The 22,829-nt window shown below is 39.1% G+C and overlaps 2 protein-coding genes across 2 annotated transcripts in view; one reads left to right on the top strand and one right to left on the bottom strand.

Annotated features, from left to right (window-relative positions):
• The window catches only part of lin28aa (lin-28 homolog Aa), a gene marked incomplete at both ends in the record, with an annotated part of 8,100 nt that extends 12 nt beyond the window's left edge, over positions 1–8,088 (bottom strand). The window contains 4 exons of the mRNA XM_079240811.1: positions 1–202; positions 3,445–3,629; positions 7,490–7,662; positions 8,058–8,088. The exon at positions 1–202 is cut by the window's left edge and continues 12 nt beyond it. Of these exons, the coding sequence (XP_079096937.1) occupies positions 1–202; positions 3,445–3,629; positions 7,490–7,662; positions 8,058–8,088 (591 nt within the window). The remainder of the gene's footprint in view (positions 203–3,444; positions 3,630–7,489; positions 7,663–8,057) is intronic.
• Positions 8,089–12,255: 4,167 nt separating this feature from the next.
• On the top strand, positions 12,256–22,539 carry LOC306756628 (glycoprotein endo-alpha-1,2-mannosidase-like protein; the record flags this gene model as incomplete). The annotated part of the gene is made up of 4 exons (XM_079241439.1): positions 12,256–12,766; positions 13,737–13,846; positions 21,288–21,364; positions 21,903–22,539. 4 exons carry the CDS (start codon positions 12,256–12,258, stop codon positions 22,537–22,539), a joined length of 1,335 nt encoding a protein of 444 aa, XP_079097565.1.
• Positions 22,540–22,829: the final 290 nt, after the last annotated feature.

The following is a 22,829-nucleotide window of genomic DNA, read 5'->3' as shown; positions in this document are numbered from 1 at the left end:
CTCAGGAGGGGGCGCCGACTGCTCCCCTTCCTCTCCTTTCAAGGGGGACGGTTTTCCCTGAGAACTCGGTGAAGACTGTTGTGCTTTGATTGGACAGCTAGCAACCATGTGGTCGATGCTCTGACAGAAATGGCACTTCTTGGGCTGGGGTGGCAACTTGCACTCTTTAGCATGATGGTCCAGGCCTCCGCAGTTATAACACCTGCAGAAACAGAAATATGAATTTATCATGTTTACTTGAACCTTATTTCATTTCTTAGAACATGCTCAGTGCAACTGCTTGTCATGATGTCAATCAAGTTAACATGACTTACTTTATTGTATGTTTTTAATAATTAAAAATATATAATTTATCAGAAGGAGAAAGGTGGTTTATTTTAATCTAAGACACTTCCTACCATCTATATATTTGTTCATGTTGTTTTTCTCATATGGAAACTTAAATACTCTTTCTGCAAAACAACATGAAGTTAAGGTGATGTAACAATTTTACAAATGGTTAAGACATACCTGAAGCAAAACTACATACACATCCTCTTCAGTCTACTCGTTAACGGTGACCGGATTGGCCTGAACTTAGCAAATCCTTTTTAATGCTTACAAAAAAGCATTAATAAGTTGAAAAAAAAATGCGTATGTTTCTTATTTCCTTGTACTTAAGATCCAGCTCTCACATATGAAGAGAGTTTTATTCGGATAAAATGTTTTGCACAATATAAATGCATAACTCATCTACTATTCTAATCAGCGGAAGGTCAAACCACACATCACACTTGTCGATACTGCTGATTTACAGACTGAAGAGTAAAACACTTTAACTTAAGCAGGAGTATTCAAGTCCGGTTCTCGAGCTCTAATATCCAATATCAACTTTAACATGCTACCCTTCCCCAGCACACCTGAATAACATAAATAGCTGGCTATCAGGCTTCTACTGAATGACATGCAGAGGAGTGAATCAGTAATTTAATATAGCTGTATTGGAGAAGGGATGAATCTATAAGCTGTTGGATTGTAAAACTCAAGGCCTGAATTTGGGCATCTGAACTGAAACATCCCAGTGAAGTTTGGCGGAGTCCTGTTGCATCTATTTGTCACTAGATGGCAGCATTTCCCCTTCAACGACTTCAGTTCACATATGGACAAAAATCTGTAAAGGGCAATCCAGGGCATGCCACACAGCTCTGGGTGGAAAAAAGGAGATTGTAAACCTTTAAAACAATTCAAGTCTCTTAGATTATTGCAGCCTGCAACCCAAATGTATAACACACTATTAGCGACAGTAGAAGTCAGAGGTAGTGGGGGTTCCAGTTTTCTGATATGACTACCATAGACTATTATCTCAGTGGTTGGGAGCCACATGCTCTGTTAGTCAGTTTATCACTGACAGAAGTTTCCGGTTGGACCTTATTGTGTCAGAGTGTGGCATCTGATTCATCACCATTGAACTTAAGAAAGAAACACTATGTGGGGTCAGTAAGCATCATCAGGGGTGCCTTTGGTTACCACTGTTTGAACATAATCTATAGGATGGCCACGTGCACAGGGGGTGATGACAGATGGGTTGTGGGCGTAAGGCGATCATTCTTTGCCCCTGCGGATCCCCCTGCCACCTCTGAGGCAACAGATGAGATTTGGAAGGAGCTGCTGCTGTGGGGTCGGCATGGCTTTGTGGCTTTGGCTGTTTGGGTGGTGTCAAGGTCTGTAACGTCACATATCACAGTAGCTCCCTACATCAGTATCCATCAGGAGGCAAGTGGAAGTGGTCCCTTTGTCTAAAAAAGCTGCAGTAATGACCTCTGAACCCTGACCCCCAACCTCCCCCAATACCACCCGAGCCCCAGTTCTCTTCCTTTTATTCATACAAGGTTGCCATGACAACAGTGACCTTTCACCCCCTTGCCTAGGCGTTTGCATCTGTTATCAATTAAATGGTTATGAGCTTTTTTTTCCCCACTTCCACAGTCTATTATACATAATATGTTATATATTATGTGGAGCAAAACAACATGAGAGCTATGAAATTTATTAAAACTGAATCTGTTGTCAAATTTTGAAATGTGTCAACTGTGTTTTTTTTATTGAAAAATACTATTGGTTAACCAAACAAATCCTTGACACAATCTAATATTGTGTAATGACATATTCTAAAGGGAAACCATGCCTTATCCATGGATCCGTGTGGTCTAGGAATAATTATTGAGCCACCATGTTCTCATAGGACTCTTTGAGGCTGTAATGATCTCTGTTCTCACACTCACTTGTCTCTTGTTGTAATCATAACTGACAGGAGGTGAAGATGATACACCTCTAACCCTGCAACATATTGATAGTCAACGTGTTACCTAAAATTCCCGGCCTGGTTTTATTTTCTTCTTCTGCTTTGTGTAAAATCTAATCCTTTGTGTTTTTTTTCTTCTTTTATTTAGCCTGAGATTAAATTACAATATTTCAAAGAAGTTTAGCTAGTAGGGCTTTTTATAGATGTCTAAACAGGTTAGGTTGGTATGAATTTGCATGTTTATGCTTTTTTTCCTGTGTTATACATGAAAAATGCTTCACAAGTATAAAAAGTTTTTTAAACAACACAAACAGGTCCTGAGGGAAAATGTTTATCAAATCGCAAGCCTGTTTTGGAGTTGTTGGTGTTTGAGTAACTACTCATTTTGGTAGTTGAGGTTTAGCAGGAGAAAAGAGAAAGTGGGTTGGTTTGAATTCACCAGGGACCAGCAGATTTAAACAGTTATTGATCCAGGTCACATGTCAGGCCTGCTGATGTGACCCTTGCCAGGGATCGAGGTGGGGGGTTGGGGTTCCAGAGAACGGAAGGAAAATGGGGAAAAAGGTGATTCAAACTGAACACAACAATGACTGTGCATAGCTGAATGTGTTGAGCCATGTACCTTGTTGAGAAAATTTCAGCTTTTTTAACATTTTTAAGATAAAAGTAATGTGAATGTGACTTTATTTGTGCTTTCAGTCATTTTTAAATAAGTGATGCCTGGAAGTAAATAGTTTTCAACTAACAATATTACAATATGGACAATGGTTTCTATCCTTCCAGTTTGCTGGCTCAAAATCCTCAAAGGGGACTTGTTAAGTTTCTTTTGATTAAAAACATCCTAAGATGACATTTTGTTTAGAATTTTCAGTATGTAGATGATACTGAATTCATTTTGATCATTGTATTTATTAAAGTCCTGCTAGTAAAGGTTAATTATATGGGACTGTTGGCCTTTGAGTGTTGCTTAAAAATCTCTTAAGGGTTTTATTGTTTTACTCAAAAACGTCAACTATTCATTGGTTTGAATCCACTTTAGCAGGAAGGTAATCAAATTATGCTTCTACATGTTTTGTCTTGCACGTGGCACCGAGATATTTAGGATTACCAATTTCAAGCACAATAATAGGTTTCAATTCCCTTCCCAGTGTGTCCCCGCTCACCTGTCTCCTTTTGAACGCCGCTTTTGGACCTTCTTGCCTTTAGGTCTTCGCTCACTGCCCACACAGTGAATGCCACCTGGTCCAGTAACTCGCTGAGACTCTAACCCTTTTGATGACTTTTTGAAGGTAAACTCGACCGCTTCCCCCTCCTTCAGGCTACGGAAGCCTTCCATGTGCAATTTGCTCTGAAAGGGAACAAATTAAGATATTTGTATGCATGAACATGTTTGTTCAGGGAATTCTCAGATGTACAGTGGTTTAAAACTCTCAATCACCTGCATCAAGACAGGTACAAAGCCTTAAGTCAAACCAGAAAAATAATCAAGAAATGTTTTGATTTCTTTTCCCACATCTTTGTGAGAATAAATGGTGATAATGTAATGTTTGAAATGCTCCATATTCACCAGATTACCCCCACAGTGAGCCTGTGGAGACTTTGACCTCTGGGAACAACCCCCATCCATTCATCACTGATTGCACTTATCAGGCATGTGGTATTTTAAGGTGATCACTAAGGTGCCTCACCTGATAAATAAACACGCACAACAAAGCTTCCCACTTCACCCAGCAGTTTGTACACACCACTGTGTATTACAAAGCACTGTTTTCTTAATGCTGCATTGTCTTTTCCTCTGTGTTTGAGTGGTAAACCTGGTGAGGATAACCTTCAACCTCCCTCCCCACCAGAGGAACAGCATTCCACACTGCTGCCCCCACCCCCATCCCTCTTCCCACCCAAATCACAAAGCTCTACTAACACACTGACCACCACCACGATCCCTAAACTACAGGATGCAAGGGTTGGTGCTCATGATGGGGGTGGGGTGACAAGGCAGTGAGTCTTCTCTGTGAGGTTGGGGGTCAGGGTGACATTCCTTGGATAGTTGTGTGGCACAAAGACATGAAAGATATAAGCCGAGGGAAGGCGCAAATGATTAATACTACATTTTGATGTAACTGCTTTAATTTGCAATTCTTTTTGTCAAGAAACAGCTGATTATTTAACAGCAAGTTTGATAAGCAACAATGTTGTGTGTGTGTGTGCTTTCTCTACAAACAATGGGCATGGAGGCTTGAACACTGAGCTACTCATTCATTGACTGGATCTGTACCTGAAGTGAAAAAGATTCTTTTTAATACATGCAAAGAATATTTCCGCTTGCCAAAGAAAGAAAACAGAGATAAAGGAAGAAAAGGTGTGGTGCATGTTTGAGGATAAATCCCTCAGACTGGTTAACACATCATGGGAATCCCCTCTTAAAAACTCCCTTGGTGGGACTCTAAGATTAAATTGTCACGCATACTGCAAACTGTTGACATAGGAAGAGCAATCTCATAATTTTGCACGTTTGTTTTGATAGACAGTAATCCCATTTCTTTTATTCCATTTCAAGCAAAGCAGCATCCATTTATCAGTTATAACCAATAGTCTGCATTCATTGTTTGTCAAAACCAACTAGGAAACACACAAAGCATGCCATTTACCGTGACAGGCTCATTTAGAGAGGGATATTATTTAAATGGATTCAAGCTATAAATCATTTGAGATGCAATTTCATTTTACACAAACAATCGAGACACAACCATCGAGACCATCAATGACCAAACAAGAAGACAACACTTTTGTAATTCTCAGAGGAAGCAGCTGGTTTGCAGAATTACAAGCATTTTGTTGCTTTTTTCCCCCCTTCTAATCCTGAAACGTGTAGCAAAGGCTGAGCATCTGCTGCGAAGTTCTGAACAGCGACAAAGCGTTATTGGTAAGCCATGACATTTGAGTGGCACCATGGACGTCCATAAAGCCCCAGTCCCATCAGACCTCTCTGCCCTGGTGATCTTATCCCACTTCCTCTCCCATGTGTGACCCTCCCCACCCCCATAACAGATCCCTTCACTTGCCACATGGCCACTTTAGATTATACATGCACAGGTAAAGAATCAGGGTGGGGTCATTAATCTTGAAGGACCTCTGATGTTGATTCAGAATGAGCAAGGTCTACTGTAAACAATGTACAGAATATGTCTGGAAGCCATGTAAGGCAAAGAAAGACATCAGAGCAGTGAGGGACAATAGCAGGACTACCGCAGAGACAAAGAGGGGCTTGGTCACAACTGAGGGGTGCCTCATTCAGATGCATGGCTCCATTGTCCACCTGCACAAAGGCCAACGCTTCCTGGGACTTAATTTTCATTGACACGTGCCCACTAATTTTTGGATTAAGGCCTTTTGCGTTGTCATGTACCCTAGACATTCATCACTGTTGGACATGTGCACAGTTAAGAATTGCATCTTCTGCACTAAACTTAAATCGCAATGCCGTTTTTTTCTCTTCTCAAAAAAGCAGAAAGTATGATAACTCCCCTCACTGCATATGAGCATTAGTTTAATGGAGCCTTTATTGCACAAATAATTGGATGAATTAATACATTTTAGTTAGGATAAGAGAGATTAACAAAAGTCTTGCAGGCAATGGAAAAAACAATGTTACATGTGGAGATATTTTAGAAAACATCATGGTTAGTTTCAGGGCAAAAGTGTCAGCTGGTTGTTTGGACCATTTACACAGTGGCAGGTAAATGTTGAATTATTTATCCCATGTTACTGTTGGAGTACTAAACTGAAGGCTTCTGTTCACAGCTGCACTCGTATTTTGGTTTGCAATATGAGTAATCAAATACCAGTTTCCTGTAGATTTCAGGTACAGTTCTTCCACAGAACAATTAAATCTCTCTATATGCATCATCAAAGACAGACAGCAGAAAGATAGAAATAACTGCTTGAGAGAATATGTGAAAACTTTGTGAGGCTTCATTTAGGCAAAGTTCACTCTCATAGTACTTTCAAATCTCTCTGCAATGCAGTGATGGTGTGTGAACACAGAAATATCCATAAATTAAAACCAGAGGTCTTCTTCAAAGGAGTCTTGGCTGTAAGGGTAGTGTAGCACTATACCACACACACAGAGGGGGTTGAGCAGACAGCCAAGAGCCTTTAATCACTTTATGACAGGAACTTTGAGGTGAATGAGCAGCTAGTAGGGATGCCTCTCATTCACATGCTAAACCTTTATCTTATCAGACAGAAATGGAGGCGCTCACGGGAAGATGAGGAGGAGGAGGAATATGCACCCACCATCCCCTTCCTTTCCACTTTGTCATCCCTACATTTAAAGATTGATAAAGGTTCAGATCAACCTCAACATTTTGTGGGAGCATTTGTCTTGAAACCAAAGACATTTTTTTTTTCTTTTCAATAAAAGGATAAATACTTTTGAAATTTGGAGAAGGGGGTGGGGGGTAAGGGCACGTTGTAAAACTACAAAAATTTTAATTCAAAGAGCTGTTCAGCAACAGCTCCATGTTCTCTGAAAATCAGCCCAGACATCTGTTTTTTCTCTTAAAAAAACTAACAAAAAACTCCATTTTGTCATCAGATGCAGCAAAAACAATGTTTAAATCAATAAGCCAGACAAATATTGCCAGCAATTTGAATGAGAGATCAATCTCTTCACGCTTAAAGGATCCGTTTTTAAATGCAGCCCAAGGTTGCCTGAGTGTAAAAGCTTCAATGAACATTAAAAAAAAAACACACATTTCCACCGCTCTCATTAAGTCATATCCTAAAAACCTCAAGGAGGCCCCTGCTCTCGTTCAACTTTAACACGTGTTTCTGTAGAGGAGAGACACACTCACAGCAAACACGTCCCTACATCTTAACAATTTTCCTTATTCTAAATGTTTTTTGAAAATATTTTTTCTAAATGTTTGTCTATATAAACTTTATCTAGGCAATTCGGCTTTGTAGGGAGCAATTGCTGCCTGACTGGGGGGAAAAAAAACATCCTAAATTAATTAAACTGTATTGGAAACAGGTGGCATAATTCCGTTTTTTGCTTGAAAGAGCGTTTCCTTGTTTGTAATGAAATATATTGTTTCTTTAAAAAATAAAAACAAAACATTTAGATTTGTAGCCTTGTGGGTGTGCAGGAAACAACATCAGGGAAGGACCTCTTTGATCAAGTTTGAGCTCCTGAGCAGATCCTACCTGATGGACGAACACATCCACCGGTTCGTCCAGCGGCACTCCCTCCCGGTTCGTCATGGACAGAAAACCGAAGCCCATGCGGACGTTGAACCACTTGCACACACCGAGCCCGTGGAAAGATTGCGAATCCTCCTCTGTAGTCGGTCCTTCCTCCTCCTCAGTCTTACACACTCCTGCAATGAAAATATTACACATTTTACAATTAAAACACGTGATCAAAGTCAAAAGGGAAAAGAGTAGCACAACTTTTGCAGAACGCATCCGATTGGTAAGATTTCAAACTCCTTTTTATATTTCACCGCATCAGTAAGCGATACGAATCAATGACTGGACACGAAGAGCTCAGCTTTCTGGCATCAATTTTGAGTCTCTTTCACTATGAAGTGAAAATGCTACAAGTTGGTGTGAAATAAGAGATCTTGTAGTCTTCAGGGTGTCCGAATCTTTTTTCCAGCATGGCACATCGAGCACGTGAACAATGCCTTAAAACATCCCATCGCAGACAGTTCACTAGAATACAACTTAATTAGCTGGCAAAAGCTCAGAGCACAGCGTAAAGTTACTCCACCTGGAAATTCCTGGTTGGAAACGGAACCCATGTTTTCAGTTGTGCCTTGAGTCAAAATCAGCACCCGAGCTACAGTATCCTTTTTAGCCCTCAAACTGGGTAATCCTCACAGATTGCCACTTTCATGCAAAATGCTTTGAAAAGCCGAAACTGCGCAGCGAGAGGGAAAGCTGGAGAGGGGAGGTAAACAAAAGGGGGCTGGCAACCTATTCCCTCTAAACAATGAGAGGTGGGGGGGTCAACGGGGAGAATTTTTTCTTTCTTTTGCTGAAGAATCCCCCCTCCACCCCAATAACATCTTAAACAATGCCACTAAACCCTGCCCCTGAAGAAGGCACTTCAACCATTCTGAGATTAAAAAAAAAAAAAAACTAAAAACAAAACAAAACAAAAAAAAACAGAAGAGGAAAGCTCCCAACATACCTTCTGCCATGTTAGTGGGCCAGTTTATTCCCAGTGTTCACAGCTACCGAGCCCCAATTTCTGCTCTGAGCCGCGTTTTGGCTCTCCTGCAGTGGTCAGCACTGTTGTTCAATATGAATGACAATTTCACATCCAACAAACCCCCACACTCTCTGTCATGTCCACGTGATTCACGATTACAGTCCCCAAGGATGCATGCATAGAAGGACCAATCATGATAAATGAATTTCTTAATATTCTTATTAACAGGATTTTCTCTCAAACCTGAACTTCTGTGGCAGTAAGTTTCAGAAAACTGTCAGATGCAGCGTTCAATTTCATCTATATCTGTAAAATTGAGCATTTTTTTTTAAATCATAAACATGTCACACCTTTTTTTTCCCACACATTTTTGTATCCAGTGGTAAACTGTCAAAAGGTGGGTTGAATTATATAATGCAGGGGAGTAAAAGTCTTCAGCCATCTTATTGTTTTTCCAGAATTTATGTTTGTATACAGTTAAGTGAAGGGAGAAGAGAAAGGATAAAATGTTTTAAAACATTTTTTCCAGGAAAAAAAAAAATGCAAACAAACTATTTTTTTTCTTCATTTCTTTCTTGCATGATTTTTTTTATTTTCATATTATTAGTTAAAGTTGGCCCTTAAATGAAAGAGAGAGAGAGAGAGAGAGAGAGTAATGACATGACATTTAAGGAGGGAGGGATAACCTATGTGTTTGTGTGTGTAGCTGACTCTTACATCTCAAACCTCCACACTCCCACGTGCAGAACAGGAAGAGTTTTAATCGAGTCCAAAATTATCTATGCCATAAAGAGGAAAGTGAAAATGCTTTTAAAAACAAAAAGGATGCAAAATTGTAAATAAATAAATAAATAAATCAACAAATAATAAGGAAAGACCGCGATTTAAGGTTGCCTCATGAAAACAAGCAAATGAATTTATGGATCGATAGTGATTGATCACATCATGTTAAGATGTTGACACATGTCCTTGTGGAATGATGGATGTGTTTAAGATAGAAGATATCAAACCAAACTAAGAAAATAGGCTAAACTAACAAGTTTAAAAATGCTAAAAACAAATTTACATGAGATTATTATAATTTAGTATTGTTTAAGTTAATGATACATTTTAAAGTCAGTCTTAGTTGTTGCATTTTCCTCCTAAAATCAAACGAAAAACAAAGGAGGCGGTGAGAATTCGTTCGAAATCCATAAATAGCCTCAATGAAATGTTTACCCTTCAGACGATTAAAGTTATTAAATTAAATTGTCTGTATTGGCCAGTCTTACATATCTTTTAAGGTTAAGCTGTATGTTAAACTTTTTAAAATGAAACACACCTTGGATGTTTCAGAGTTTACATGAATGAAACAAGACTGAAAGAGTTTATCACTGCAACCACAACGACCCCTTGTGGACCCGCAACACGCCAATTAAAGATGAGGACGATAATGGTAATGATGCTTTATTGTCAGGTAGTGCTGAAATCCAATTCATATCACCAAATGACACGTCACAAAAAAAAACAAGAGGGAAAAAAATACAATTATCTAAAAAAAAAAAAAAAAAAAATCTCTCTGGAGCATGGTGGCTACATCGGATCATTGAGGGCCGCAGTCGTCTTCATTTTTTCGTTGGCTCAATGGTGGGTGGCAACAAGGGTCGCAGTCCTGCAAGTGTTAGGAGTTTTCCCACTGCAACACACCTGGCACGCATCAGACAATTGGCAAACTCTGCATCAAACTCTGCATCAGTCTGCCAATTACCCATCGATTCAAGTCAGGTGTGTTGCAGCAGGGAAACTGCATTATTGCGGCCCTCTATGACAGGGGTTGCCCACCCTTTGGCGTCAATGCATATTCTACATCCAGAGTAACCTCCTATATAAAGTCTAAAACAAAGCCATCCATGTGTTAATACACAGACTCAATTCAAGAGTGATAATCGTTCAAATCTATTTTTAAAATTTGGTTTAGAGGCAGCGTTTACGTTTTGTACATCTTTAACGGTAGATATACCTTATTGATTATCTTGAAATACTTTTTTTTTTTTTTTTCTGTCAGAGAAAATTAGACTGACAATTTAGGGTTGTTTGTTGATGGAGAAACTTGACATAATAGTACATTTTAAATATTGCGTATAATGACCTATATATCCCCTTTTATTCCTGGACTTTACTCACTAATCGGAAGGCAATAGGGTGCACACAAATAAAATTTGTCTGATATTCACGCCGCAAAGTCTGTTTAATGCAGCTTTTAACCAGCAAACCTTCATGCTGCATATTTTTTTCTGGACAAACTTTTTAAGAGTCAGTTATTCATTTAGATTATGTACTTATTAAAAATATAATTACAAGGCTCGACCTGTCACTCACACTGAAGAGCTTTATCGATATTAAATGTTTTTACCTGAAGAGCCAGCTCATTTTGTGGTGGTTATAGGCCTACCTCTAAAAATGCTGCCTTCTCCTGGCCGGAAGCCAAAGTTTCTGACAGGATTTGGAATCAAGCCAGAAACATATCAAATATATCGTTGCAATGATAGGAATACTTTATTAAACTCGTTTATCAAGTTTTAGTCTTACTTTCGGTGCAACGAAGGACGTTTGGCGACATGCTTCCCAAACACACTTAAGGACACAGATTAAAAGAGATATTCTGCTCTAAAACAAAATGAGACAATTAAGCTTGTGCTGCTAGTATTACACCAAGGATAATAAGTTTTAAAAACCTCATAATATTAGGTCTAGTTATAGCAGAATTAGTTTAACGTTTCTCTATTCTCGGCTTTTCTCAACATTTCGACTCATTAGCGGCAATAATGTCTGCAGGTACCTGAAGGCATCGTTGCATCACAGCACAAGTTCAGTAAAATGAACACTTGATGGCGCTAGTAGTTTCAACTTCAAGCAGTCTACAGGGCAGACTACAGAAACCAGCACAGGGGTTTTAAGTTTAGAAACATGACAACAACTGATTTAATGAAGCTTACCGAAAAAACAAAGATGAGTCACGATGGCCATATGGCTTTAGAGTAGTTGATAATGAACGCATATGGGCTAAAGCAGACATAACCATCTTTGCCTCTCCTCCTAAGAATCTTGAACCTTTCAAAGGGTGTGTATAGTCACGCAGACTTCAGGATGACGAGACGGGTCCCGCCTCTCTTTGCGTCTAAACCAAAGCGTGGAAGAGAAACGGCCAACCACGTAGCATTGTCAAACCGTTTTGGACACCCTCAGTGGTGAGCATCGCTCTTGCTTTGGGACACCAGTCCTGTGTCTGCGCGTGAGGAGCAGTTTTCTGGATGGGACAGCACAGCCAGAGGAGCAGCTAAAAAGCACAGAGAGTTTGGAGCTTAGCAAGCGAAACAAATGTTAAGAATAGGACGATTGTGGACTGGATTATAGACAAAATCCACTGGCTCCTGAATACTTCATCCAGGTTATTCTCATTGCATGTCATAACATCATTTCCGATTAAAGGCTACAGTTCGCAGCTCAGCGGAATTAGAGAGAAAACCTGCAGAGGAAAGTTAAAAAGCCTGCAAAACACTGCATCAGGGTAGACGAGTGCTGACACGAGACTGCAATCATGTAGACTAGTTCGTTCAGAGACAGACTGTCGCTTTCACATGCCATGCGGTGGGACAGCTGATAGAGTTCGTACAGATAGTGAGGTGAGCTCCAGCTTCTATTTTCGCTTTCCGCTCCGTCTGCGCTGTTTTTTTTTTTTTTTTTTTTTTTTTAGCTCCCGCAACTCTTCCCAACCATGGCAAGGCTACGGAGAAAGGCTTGCGTTGCTCTCTTTCTTTTTACGCTGTTCATTTTTGGCACTTTAATGGGATTGAGGACCCTGAAGCCCACCGACGGTTTCTCGGATCTGGCTCCCGGCTTGGAACTAATTCCGATGTTGGGAGGGAAAATGGACCGGCGCTCCGTGTCCCGTCAGGCGACCGCCTTACCGGATCAAGCCCGTCCGCCTGGCACCAACACCAAAGCAGTTTTGTTCAACTCCGGTCCCGACGGAACTATTTTTTATGACCTTCATATTTTTTACTACACTTGGTACGGCAGCCCATATATGGATGGCAAATATATTCATTGGGACCACATTCTGGTTCCTCACTGGGACCCCAAGATCGCATCCAGCTACCCGAGAGGAAGACACATGCCGCCCGAAGACATCGGCTCCAGCTTCTATCCCGAACTGAACCCTTACAGCTCTCGGGATCCGGACGTTTTGGAGTCTCACATGGAGCAGATTGGATCATCCGCTGCAGGTATAAAGCTTGGAGATGCACTGTGGATCTTTGTGGATTAAAAACAGCCCAATGTTGTTTTGTTGAGCTCAGCAGATTTCACAGAAACGCGACTTCTCCATGCACAAAGCTGTTTCCTTTTTAAGCTTTTCCGTTTTCAGCACCACACATCCACTGGACAGCTCCCTGTATGCTTACATAGAAACTCCCCAAGCATGGACTGGTTCACTTTTCCAGGAAGCCCCACTTTAAAACACTCAACATTAGTACCTGCAAAAAGTAATTGTGTAATTATTTAAAGTAGATTTTAAGCATTCAGCTATCACCTATAGCTCTTATGCCTGTTTCTCAGAACTTAAAGCTTACATAATTGATCCAGTTTAAAGGCTTGTGAATTTTAGCAACCTTTATGTTGTCTTCTTAAAGACCTTATTGTCTTACTTAAATGAGAGGCAAATAGTCTAGTGCTTGGTTTCAAGTAACAGACTGATGTGTCAGGCATCAGCTGACTACACATGATAGGGCCTGATGTTTCTGTCCTGCAGCTCAGTGGGTTATTGTACACCATCCGGAATGATGAGCAGACCATCCAATCCTGTGAAACCTCATCACAGTAACAGATGGATCATGGGAGGGCTGGCTTGCAATACTCTGTTTAAACAATCAATTTAATGAGCCACAACAGCCTAGCAGACACGAGTTTAATGAATTAGCTCTGAGTGCATGTCTGATGTGCCAGTTTCTCTCTGGTGCCATTGCTGTGGTTGATATAAAGCCATTTTTCAGCATGCAACAGAGTATGAACAAGCAGTTACCCATTGGAATTTAAATGTTTGCTCAAAATATTCAGCCATATCTACTATGAAATACATACCAACACACTTTAACATGATGAGAGGGAAAATGTTGATAGGTTAGAAAGGTGAGGTTAAAAGAAAAGATCATTACAGAATTGAATGAATCATCTGACTAATTTGTGCTATGCTTCTAGGGGTTTTGATCCTATCCTGGTATCCTCCGGGCTTGGCTGATGATAACGGGGAACCCGCTGAGGATATGGTACCAGCTGTACTGGATGCTGCATACAGACACAACCTCAAGGTAAAAGGCATTAGCACATTGTGCTTGTTTGTGCGTGTGTCTGTGTGTGTTTGTTCAGCTGCAAGAGAGACCTTAAATCCATTGAAGAAAAAGTCAAAGAGGAGCAATGAAGACAATTTGCTATGAGACAAGATCAGGAATATTGTAGCAAGTGTAATATATATATATATATATTTATATAGTTTTGGAAAGGCAACTTGTGCAGGGTGTACTCTGCCATTGGCTTTGAAAGGCTGCATTGAAAAAGTGTAGAAAATGGATTGATGGGAATTGAATGAATGCTCAGATTTGTCTCAGGTGTTTTTCACATGTTCTGACTGACCAAAGTAGTCAGAACTGTAACTGAGCATTCACACCATGCAATAGTTTTAATCTTAAAAGCCAAACACCCAGTCAGGATTATATTACCAACTAACCAACTAAACCAATCCACTTGCGGGGTGCTGCATGTAAGAGCTTGAATAAATAACATGCATTATGTAACATTAGCAACTCTTTATCAGCTGGATGGTATTGCTATCAGGCCAAAGAAGGGTGTTTGAGTAGAGGTGAAACTAGGAAGTTCCAGCGAGGAGAACTGTGAAGATGGATGGGTGGGGATGTCATCTGCAAATTCTAGTAACTTTAGATTTTAAAAATCAGATTGTAATATTTATGATCTCTGTCACTCTTTTAATCGCCACGTGGAATCAACGAGAATGAACGACAAATAAAGAAGATAGATGATGATAGAATAAATGTCAATAACTGGAGAAGGAATTAATATTTTCAACATGACCTGTACAAATGTTCATGGCTTATTTGAGCTTTTTTGTTAAACCAAGACAAAACTGAAGCACAGATGTGATTTCTGTGTTATTTGCGTGTTAGTTTGCAACGTTATACAAAACACCCTAATGAATGTAATGAAATCTAATGGGGAGATGGCACATTGGTGAACAATGAGCTTGCTAAATTTGAAAAAGTGTTATTTTTTTACATAATTAAAGTTTTTGTGTAAAAGTACATTTAAAGGGCCAAGCATAGAACCATGAGGTTCACCATTAAGGACAGCAAACTAGTCTGCAATGTTTACTGGTTAAATCTACAAGGTCCTTTTTAAAAGATTTTTTAACAGCAGGCATAAGACTTGGCGCTTCATAACTTACTGTGTTGCATCATTTCCCAATTATGTCAGAATGTTTATTGCTGCAGTGACATTTCCTCAATTAAAGCATAAATGGGCCAAAGAGCTTCTGCTGCTGGATTATTTGTTAAGTGAAGGATGGTCAAGTTGCCAATTAGGTCAGAAAATAACACATAGAGGAATGTAGCTGTTGTTCATTTTGACCCCTTGTCCTGTTGTTTTAATAAATGTTTATTAAAAAATGTAATTAATATTTGATTCACTCCAGACAAAGAAACCAATGAAAAGTGAAGAAAGACAGTTTATTTCCTTTTAAATGTATGAAGCCACATATTCCTCATCAGCGCAATGATACAGTTGGAGGCGTTATTGTGACATGATTTGTCATGTGCCGCTTATGTGGTCAATTAAAACTATTTAAAGTGGATTCTTTGACTGAATTTGAAATTAAGATACAATAGACAGAAATGAAGCAAGTTTCTAAGAACCATCTTGTTACAGAGCAAATGCCATTAATAATGCACCAGCTGGAAATGCAGATGTTCCATAAAGAAAAAGCAGCCTTTTGACAAGCAAGGGGGAGGCAAAAATAACATAAATGACTACAAACTAAACAGTTGCATCTCGTTTGTTAAAATTAACACTGTGTGATCATTTCTGTAATAAAAATATACTTTTGACTAAGTAAAAAGGAAGTTTTTGAAAAAAAAAAATCTATATGTTTTATGCAAATAAATTGTAAATGGAGAAACATGCAATGAAATGAAATAAAAAAAAATCAAACCAGATTTCAAAAATCATCTGTCATTTACAACTTGTTAAAGTTATAACCAAGGTTAATTACAAAGTGTTGTTGTGACACAAGCTATTATCATGCCAGTGTTTGTGTCCTGATGTGAAGATTAGGTTAATTTATTTTCCAGCAGCTATGAGATGCACATTGGCCCCATCCTCTTTGGCTCTGATGAAAGGCAGTTGTAGTAGTTAGGCAAGATTGTCAGATTTAATATCACATTCATTTCTGTTGTTTTCTGGCTGCAGGCAAAGAAATAAAGTATCTCTGCAAGGGCAAGGCAAGAACTTAAGGATTAGACACGCAACAGTGAGCAGATGGGGTTTTACACATAATGTTGTCAGGAGAGAAGCTAACAGTGAATTCAATGCCATGCTTTACTGTCAACCATGCCTCCTGCCAGCCTGACAGTTTCATGAAAAGCAGTAAAAGATTTGACTTGAAATTCTGCAAATTAACTTCATAGTCCAGGATTTCATAAAAATAAAAAGGTGCTGCATTCAATGAACACACTTAGAAAGTCACTGTTGGCTTGAGAACAAACCAACTCTGATTAGGCAGCAGGTTGAGCACAGTTTCTCTTAGAATCCTCTTTTAGTTCTCTAAATTCACATGTAGATTTTTTTTCTTTTTGCATAACATTAGGAAAATATTTGACAGAGATAAGAACTTTTCACCCGATTACTTAGAACTACTTAATATTTAATTATTTATTTGCTAAGTGGAATGTTAAAATGAGCGAGGAAATCCCAAGGGATGAAGAAAGGAGCAGTGGCAACAGCCAAAACTGTACCAGTTCAAAAACACATGTACTGTATCTTGTTTGTAGTGACAAAGGGGCTGGTTGCTTCCTTGAAAAGTACTTGAGAAAATAAATGAGCTAGTTTATGTTGCAACATCAAACTGTGGGAAAGTGTACTATGTAATTTTACTGAATGATTAACAAAAGAAAAAATAACAAATGCTACAAAGATAAGAGAAAAAAAAGACAAAAATAACTATAAGGATCACAAATGAAAATTTCCTGTGAAATACAGATTTATCTGCCTGCTCTTTGCTTGCTACCTCTGTCTTCCACTGACTTGTGCTGTCATTTGTTGGAAGAAGCATCGCACCAGAATAAAGAAATGGATTATAATCTGAGCCAGCTGGAACCGTGGTTTTCATCTTAATTTCTATTTATTTTATTCCGTAAAACCAGTAACTTCAGCTGTGTAAATTAAGTTATTGAAGTCACATTTCTTAATAGAATGGGTCCAACTTTTTAAAAGTGTAATAGAATAATTCGGAAGTGATTGAGACCAACCACATTCAAAACATATCTGTAAACCTTTTCTCATTCCAGTACACAACCACCTCAAATAACAGTCATACCTCTGGTGTAGTTACTTCAATGAAGTATGATTTAATGATGTTTTAACTTTTCTAAAGCACTTTGATAATCTGCAGGTTGATGGAACAGGTTATATCCTCCTGACTACCTGTAGTTCAAATTTGTCCTATGCGGAGGACAAAAATGGCCTCCATTGCAACAAGCATGTTTTATGGGAAGAGCAAAAGTTCATAATACTTTTCTTTGTGCTGATTTTTACTTGAAATTTTGTAGTTATATTTTCATTGAATATCTTATAAACACATTAAATCGTTTCTTAGATAAATATAACTATATTTTACCACAATATTTAAAAGTTTAAGTAATGTCCTCTGTAGTGGACATTTGTTGTTACACATTTTTTTTTCTGGTAGTCAGGAGAATATAGAGTATAGAAATATTCTTATTATTTAGTCAGTTGCAACAAAGCCTGAGCCTAGTTACGTATGTGGTTTTGCATTTTCTCATCTGGGAAACCAAACTAGAGCTATAAAGTAGTGTTGAAACTATATTTAGATATTGAACTAATGTAGGATTTCCAGAAAAACTTGTACTCACTACACTTCCATCACGCAAGCCATCCTACACCACATAGCTAAAAACACATTCACTCCTCTTTGGGTAACGCTAAAAAAAAAAAAAAAAAAAGCAATGCACTTATTATATAAGGTGAGCAGCATTTTACCAGCACCCACACACAGCTTGTGCATTGTGCAGCAGAGCTGGATAGCTCATCACATGGAGCCTCACCAGCAGTGTTGCTGCTTGACCTCAGCTCGAACTGGAGCTGAAATAGTCCGTCTGCCAAAGGGAGTGTGAAGGCGGTTTGGTGGGGACATTGTGGGTAGGGGTGGGGGTATTGGAAGCTGGATGCAAGTGGAAAGGAGCAGAGGAGAAATGAACATCATGGGTCCCATGACTCAGTTTGTGCCTCTGAACAATCTGCACCCTGAGGGGATGTAAAAGTTTGTTCTCCTAACTAGGTCATGTCAAGTACACTGGGGAATATGACCCATGGGTGCCCTGTGATGGCATCAGCCAGTTTCTTGTTTCCAGAAAATGACATTTAGTTTAACATGAACCCCTATTGTTGTGAAGGTCCACTGGCTGACCATGTAATAAAAGTGACACAGTTGAACACAGAAATGTCTCAAACTTTGCTAAAAATTGATCTAATTGTTGCAAAGGTCTGGACCTTTGTGTTTATGAGCTGGCTCAAATCCATGCCTTTATGCTTTCTGCATGACACGGCATTAAATTCCCCTCTGCTCAGCATAAATCATGCTGCAGTTGTTCTGGGCTCGTGCTGTCAATGTTTATGAGGCATTAAAATGCTTGAACTCTGTTCCAATGACTTCTAAATTACTACAGAGTAATAGGCCAGGTTTTGGAGTGGTCTCCATTCTGCTGCAATGAAGACACCATAACAGCTTTATGTCTCTTCGGTGGGTGATTATCATGAGGCTTTGAATACACTTACCGAGCTGATACTTCCCATAAACGCCAGAGTTATTGCTTCATAAACATTTACTCTGAGCCATAATTTACTCATCCACCAAAAATGTATCTTCTTTTCAAAGTGGCCTTTTGCAGTTAGAGAGCATTTTACACCCTCAAAATTTACATTTGTTGCACAAAAAAGCACTTAGCATCTCTGTTAGAGGCAGGAGGGGTTTTTCTGACCACTTTCCTGGAACTTCATATTGATCTTAAGCTTAAACTTTTCCCAAACATCAGCTTAATTCATTAGTTCACTATCAGTCATGCCATGGTGAAATTGGTGCCAAAAGGCTGTGTTCCATGGAAATACTCCAGTATGTCTTCAATACTTTAAGGATGGCAATGTTAGACAGTAATATTCCAAAATACATTCAATGAGCTGTTTTTATTTAAGAATAAATTAAACCATTTTTCAAGAATTAAAGCTGAAGCCAGAGGAGCTGAAAGAACAAATCTGTGTGATTTGTAGGGCTAAATCAATGAAACATTTTTTCATTAGAATTTATTGTCATGTCGATTTTTTTTTTTTTTTTTAACATTTCAAACATATAAAAAAAAGATAATCCAGATCTCCTTCTTCACTGTGTAGTATAGAGGTTTTGAAGAACTGTCCAGTATGTTCAGCAGCTTTTGCAGCGTTTTCCTCCAGCAGTGCCAGATTTATCTGCAGCACAGAGCCACTTTTCTTGCTCAGTTGGTTCAGTTTCATTAAGTGTCTGGCTCTGATGCTGCTGCTCCAGCTTATGGCTGAATAGCTGATTGCACTTTCCACAACAGTCTTTTAGAAAATATGTGACATCTTAGTACAGATATTGAAGGATCTCTGCTACCTTGAAAAGTAGAACCAACTCTGTCCCTTATTGTAGATGTCTTTTAAGATGCATTTCCAGTCTAATCTGCTGTATAGCTGAAGTCTCCTTCCATCTCCTCCACTTCTTCTCCCGAATGAAACAGCGGTTTACTTTCTCCTGCTCTTCCAAAACTCTGTAATTATCTTTTTTGTTTTGTTTTCAAGATCAGGTGATTTTACACACTAAAGCAGGTCTCTAAACTCAGCTTGTTCTCCATCACTGATCTGCCCCACGACTGCAGTCGTCAAAGTATTTTTGCTGATGACTGGTTTTGAAGTTGTATTTTTAGTCTGAGGTGTTTAGTGTGAAGAAAAATTGTGAAAGTAAAGCACCTTTTGGTGCTCCAGTGCTGCTGGCCACAATCTCGGACAAACAATGTTTCCGTCTCTCAAACTGGGGTCTGCTTGTTGAGTAGTCATAAATCCAGGTGGTTTTGGTGGTATCTACCTGGAGTTTATGGGGGTTCTCACATAATAGAGCAGCTGAATTGTATTAAAAGCACTTGAGAAATCAAAAATGACTCTCAAAGTGCTGCCTGACTTGTTTAGATGGGAACGGGTTCTCTGAAGCATGAAGACAATGTTGTCGTCAATCTGTTAACATTTTACGATTAGCGAACTGTAATGGGTCCTGAAAGGTGTTGTTTCAGGACTTGTTTACTGAGCTGAGCCAAAAACAAACTCTCAAGAACTTTCATGATGTGAGATGTTGGGGCCACTAGTCAGTAGTTATATGGTTTGGGATTTTTTAGGTGCTGGAACAAGTCAGGATGCTTTCCACAGCAGAGAAACGTTCTCATTAGTCAAGTTGTACAAGAAGTGCTTTAAAATCAAACATGGTTGTTCTTCAAAATCTTGGGGCACCTTTTGGACCTGTAGCCTTGTTTGTGACACAAAAGCTATTTCATTCATTCATTTTCCTACGCTTAGGACAAAAGCTATTTGTTTATTAGATTTTTTTTTACCAATAAAACAAATGATGGTCATATCTTTTCCCATGGTTTATACTAATCTAGACCAAACTTTTCAGTTTTTCTTCTTTTGTTACAGATTAGACAGAAATCACTACATGAGTTAAGATATCTTTGTAAAGCTACTTTGAATTAATTTAATAAGTGCAATCGCCCTTAAAAGCCATAATTCATACTATTGTTTTATTTGGGTGCTCACTGCTGAACTGGTATTTTGCTTGGATTATACATAATTCACCCACTGAATTCTCTGGCTGCCCTTTGAAATATTCAGCTGAAGCACTTCTTGTGTACATGTCACCATAGGCCTCCAGTACATTTTCCACTTTTCCCCCATCTATTGTAAATGGTGGTTTCCAACAAAACCATTGATAGAGTGTTATAAAAGCCTCCAGAAAGAGACTGCTCATGATGAAAAAGCATCTCTTACAGGACTGACAAATTTATAGTTGAAGTAAAACATGCTGAAAACTGTTAAACTGGCACTCTCAGTTAGTTTAGTCTTGTAGAAACTGTAAACAAGGACTCTGATATGACTTTTAATCATACTTTGCCTAAAGACTATTCAAAGGCTGAATTTTCTGAAAAGCCACTTTTTCAGAAATAACTGCAGAACTCTTACTGCATCATGTTGAAGCATTTTCTACCTTATCAAATTTTGATTATGAATGAATGAGAGGCCTTTACATGACGTCTCCCATGAGAACAGCTGATTTTAACTCACGGTTAACTCATGCTTAAAGCCTTTTTGTAGTAATGACCATGATGTCTTTGTAATGTGATGCGTGAAATTCTAAATAAACATGTGTCTGTGTTCATGATTATGAAGGTTACTTTCCACATCCAGCCATACAGAGGAAGAAATGACCAGACTGTGCATGACAACATCAAGTACATCATTGACAGGTAGGTGCTTGTCTGGCTGCACTTCATCACCGAAGCAACTCAAATAGCACATCATTAAGATTGCATGCACAGCTGAGGAAACAAGAGGTTACAAAACTGAAATACTTTTAGGTTGCATTTTTGATTATAGACCGCCAGTTATATAATTTATGCATGAGATTTAAAAGCAATTTTTCTAAACTTCGAGTATGGAGTTTGGTTTTTAAGCAAACTTGTAAACTCTTTTTTTCGGGAACTTCCCTCATCTACTGTGTATGCTTTTTTACATCAGTGTTACAAAAAATAGTTGAACACAGTTTGTTTATATCAAGTCATAAATACAAGCACATCTAGGATAGGCCATAATGTTGCCATTTTGACAAATTTGTTCACATACACGATAACTGAACTGAAAATCAGTGATATAAGGTCTTATGTGATAAATATGCCCCTGAGCACTACACAACACAGATGTGTTAAAGTTGGATAGAACCCAGTGCAGCAATTATTGGACTGTTCCAGCACTGTTTCTATTTATTTTACTGTTTTGTCTTTATAGGTATGGAGATCATGCGGCTTTCTACAGGTTCACCACCAGTACAGGAAAGAGTCTTCCTCTGTTTTACATCTATGACTCCTATCTGACTCCACCAGAAGCCTGGTCTGAATTTTTGACTCCCTCCGGCTCCCACAGTGTACGAGGCTCCGCCTATGACTCTGTCTTTATTGCTCTACTTGTGGAAGAGCGACACAAGCACGACATACTGGCAAGTGGCTTTGATGGCATGTACACCTACTTTGCCTCCAACGGCTTCTCTTTTGGCTCTTCTCACCAGAACTGGAAAGCTATCAAGGCTTTCTGTGATGGGAACAACCTCCTTTTCGTCCCCAGTGTTGGACCTGGTTATATTGATACCAGCATTCGACCGTGGAACAACCACAACACTCGAAATAGAGTGAACGGTCGTTACTATGAAACGGCCCTGCAAGCAGCCCTCAATGTGCGGCCTGAGGTCGTCACTATAACATCTTTTAATGAATGGCACGAAGGGACGCAAATAGAGAGAGCAGTGCCTAAAAAAACTGTGACCCACGTGTACTTGGACTATCAGCCACATGGACCCGATCACTACTTAGAACTGACCCGCCGCTGGGCTGAACAGTTCCATAAAGAGAAGGAGCAGTGGCTCATGTGAGCTTTCATCAAACTAACTTGAAATAGATTGCTCTAAAGAAATTCGTGCACATATGAAATGTGGCATGGTGTACTTTGAAGTGCACATACTCATCTGGAGGAACAGAACGCCATGTTGATTGGGGTTTTTTTTTTTTTTTTTTTTTTTTTTTTTTTTTTAGCATAAAGCAGCTTGTGGAACAAACTGTCAAATTCTCTTTGAACTTTGACAGACCAGAACTCTGGTGTACTCTGTAAATCTCTCAGATCTGTTGTCCTGCCAAACATTTGTAGAGATAGCCTATGCCACCA

The sequence above is a fragment of the Telmatherina bonti genome (assembly GCF_933228915.1).
Source record: "Telmatherina bonti genome assembly, chromosome: 5".
NCBI classification, from domain to species: domain Eukaryota; kingdom Metazoa; phylum Chordata; class Actinopteri; order Atheriniformes; family Telmatherinidae; genus Telmatherina; species Telmatherina bonti.
This window is presented reverse-complemented; position numbering and strand designations above follow the sequence as displayed.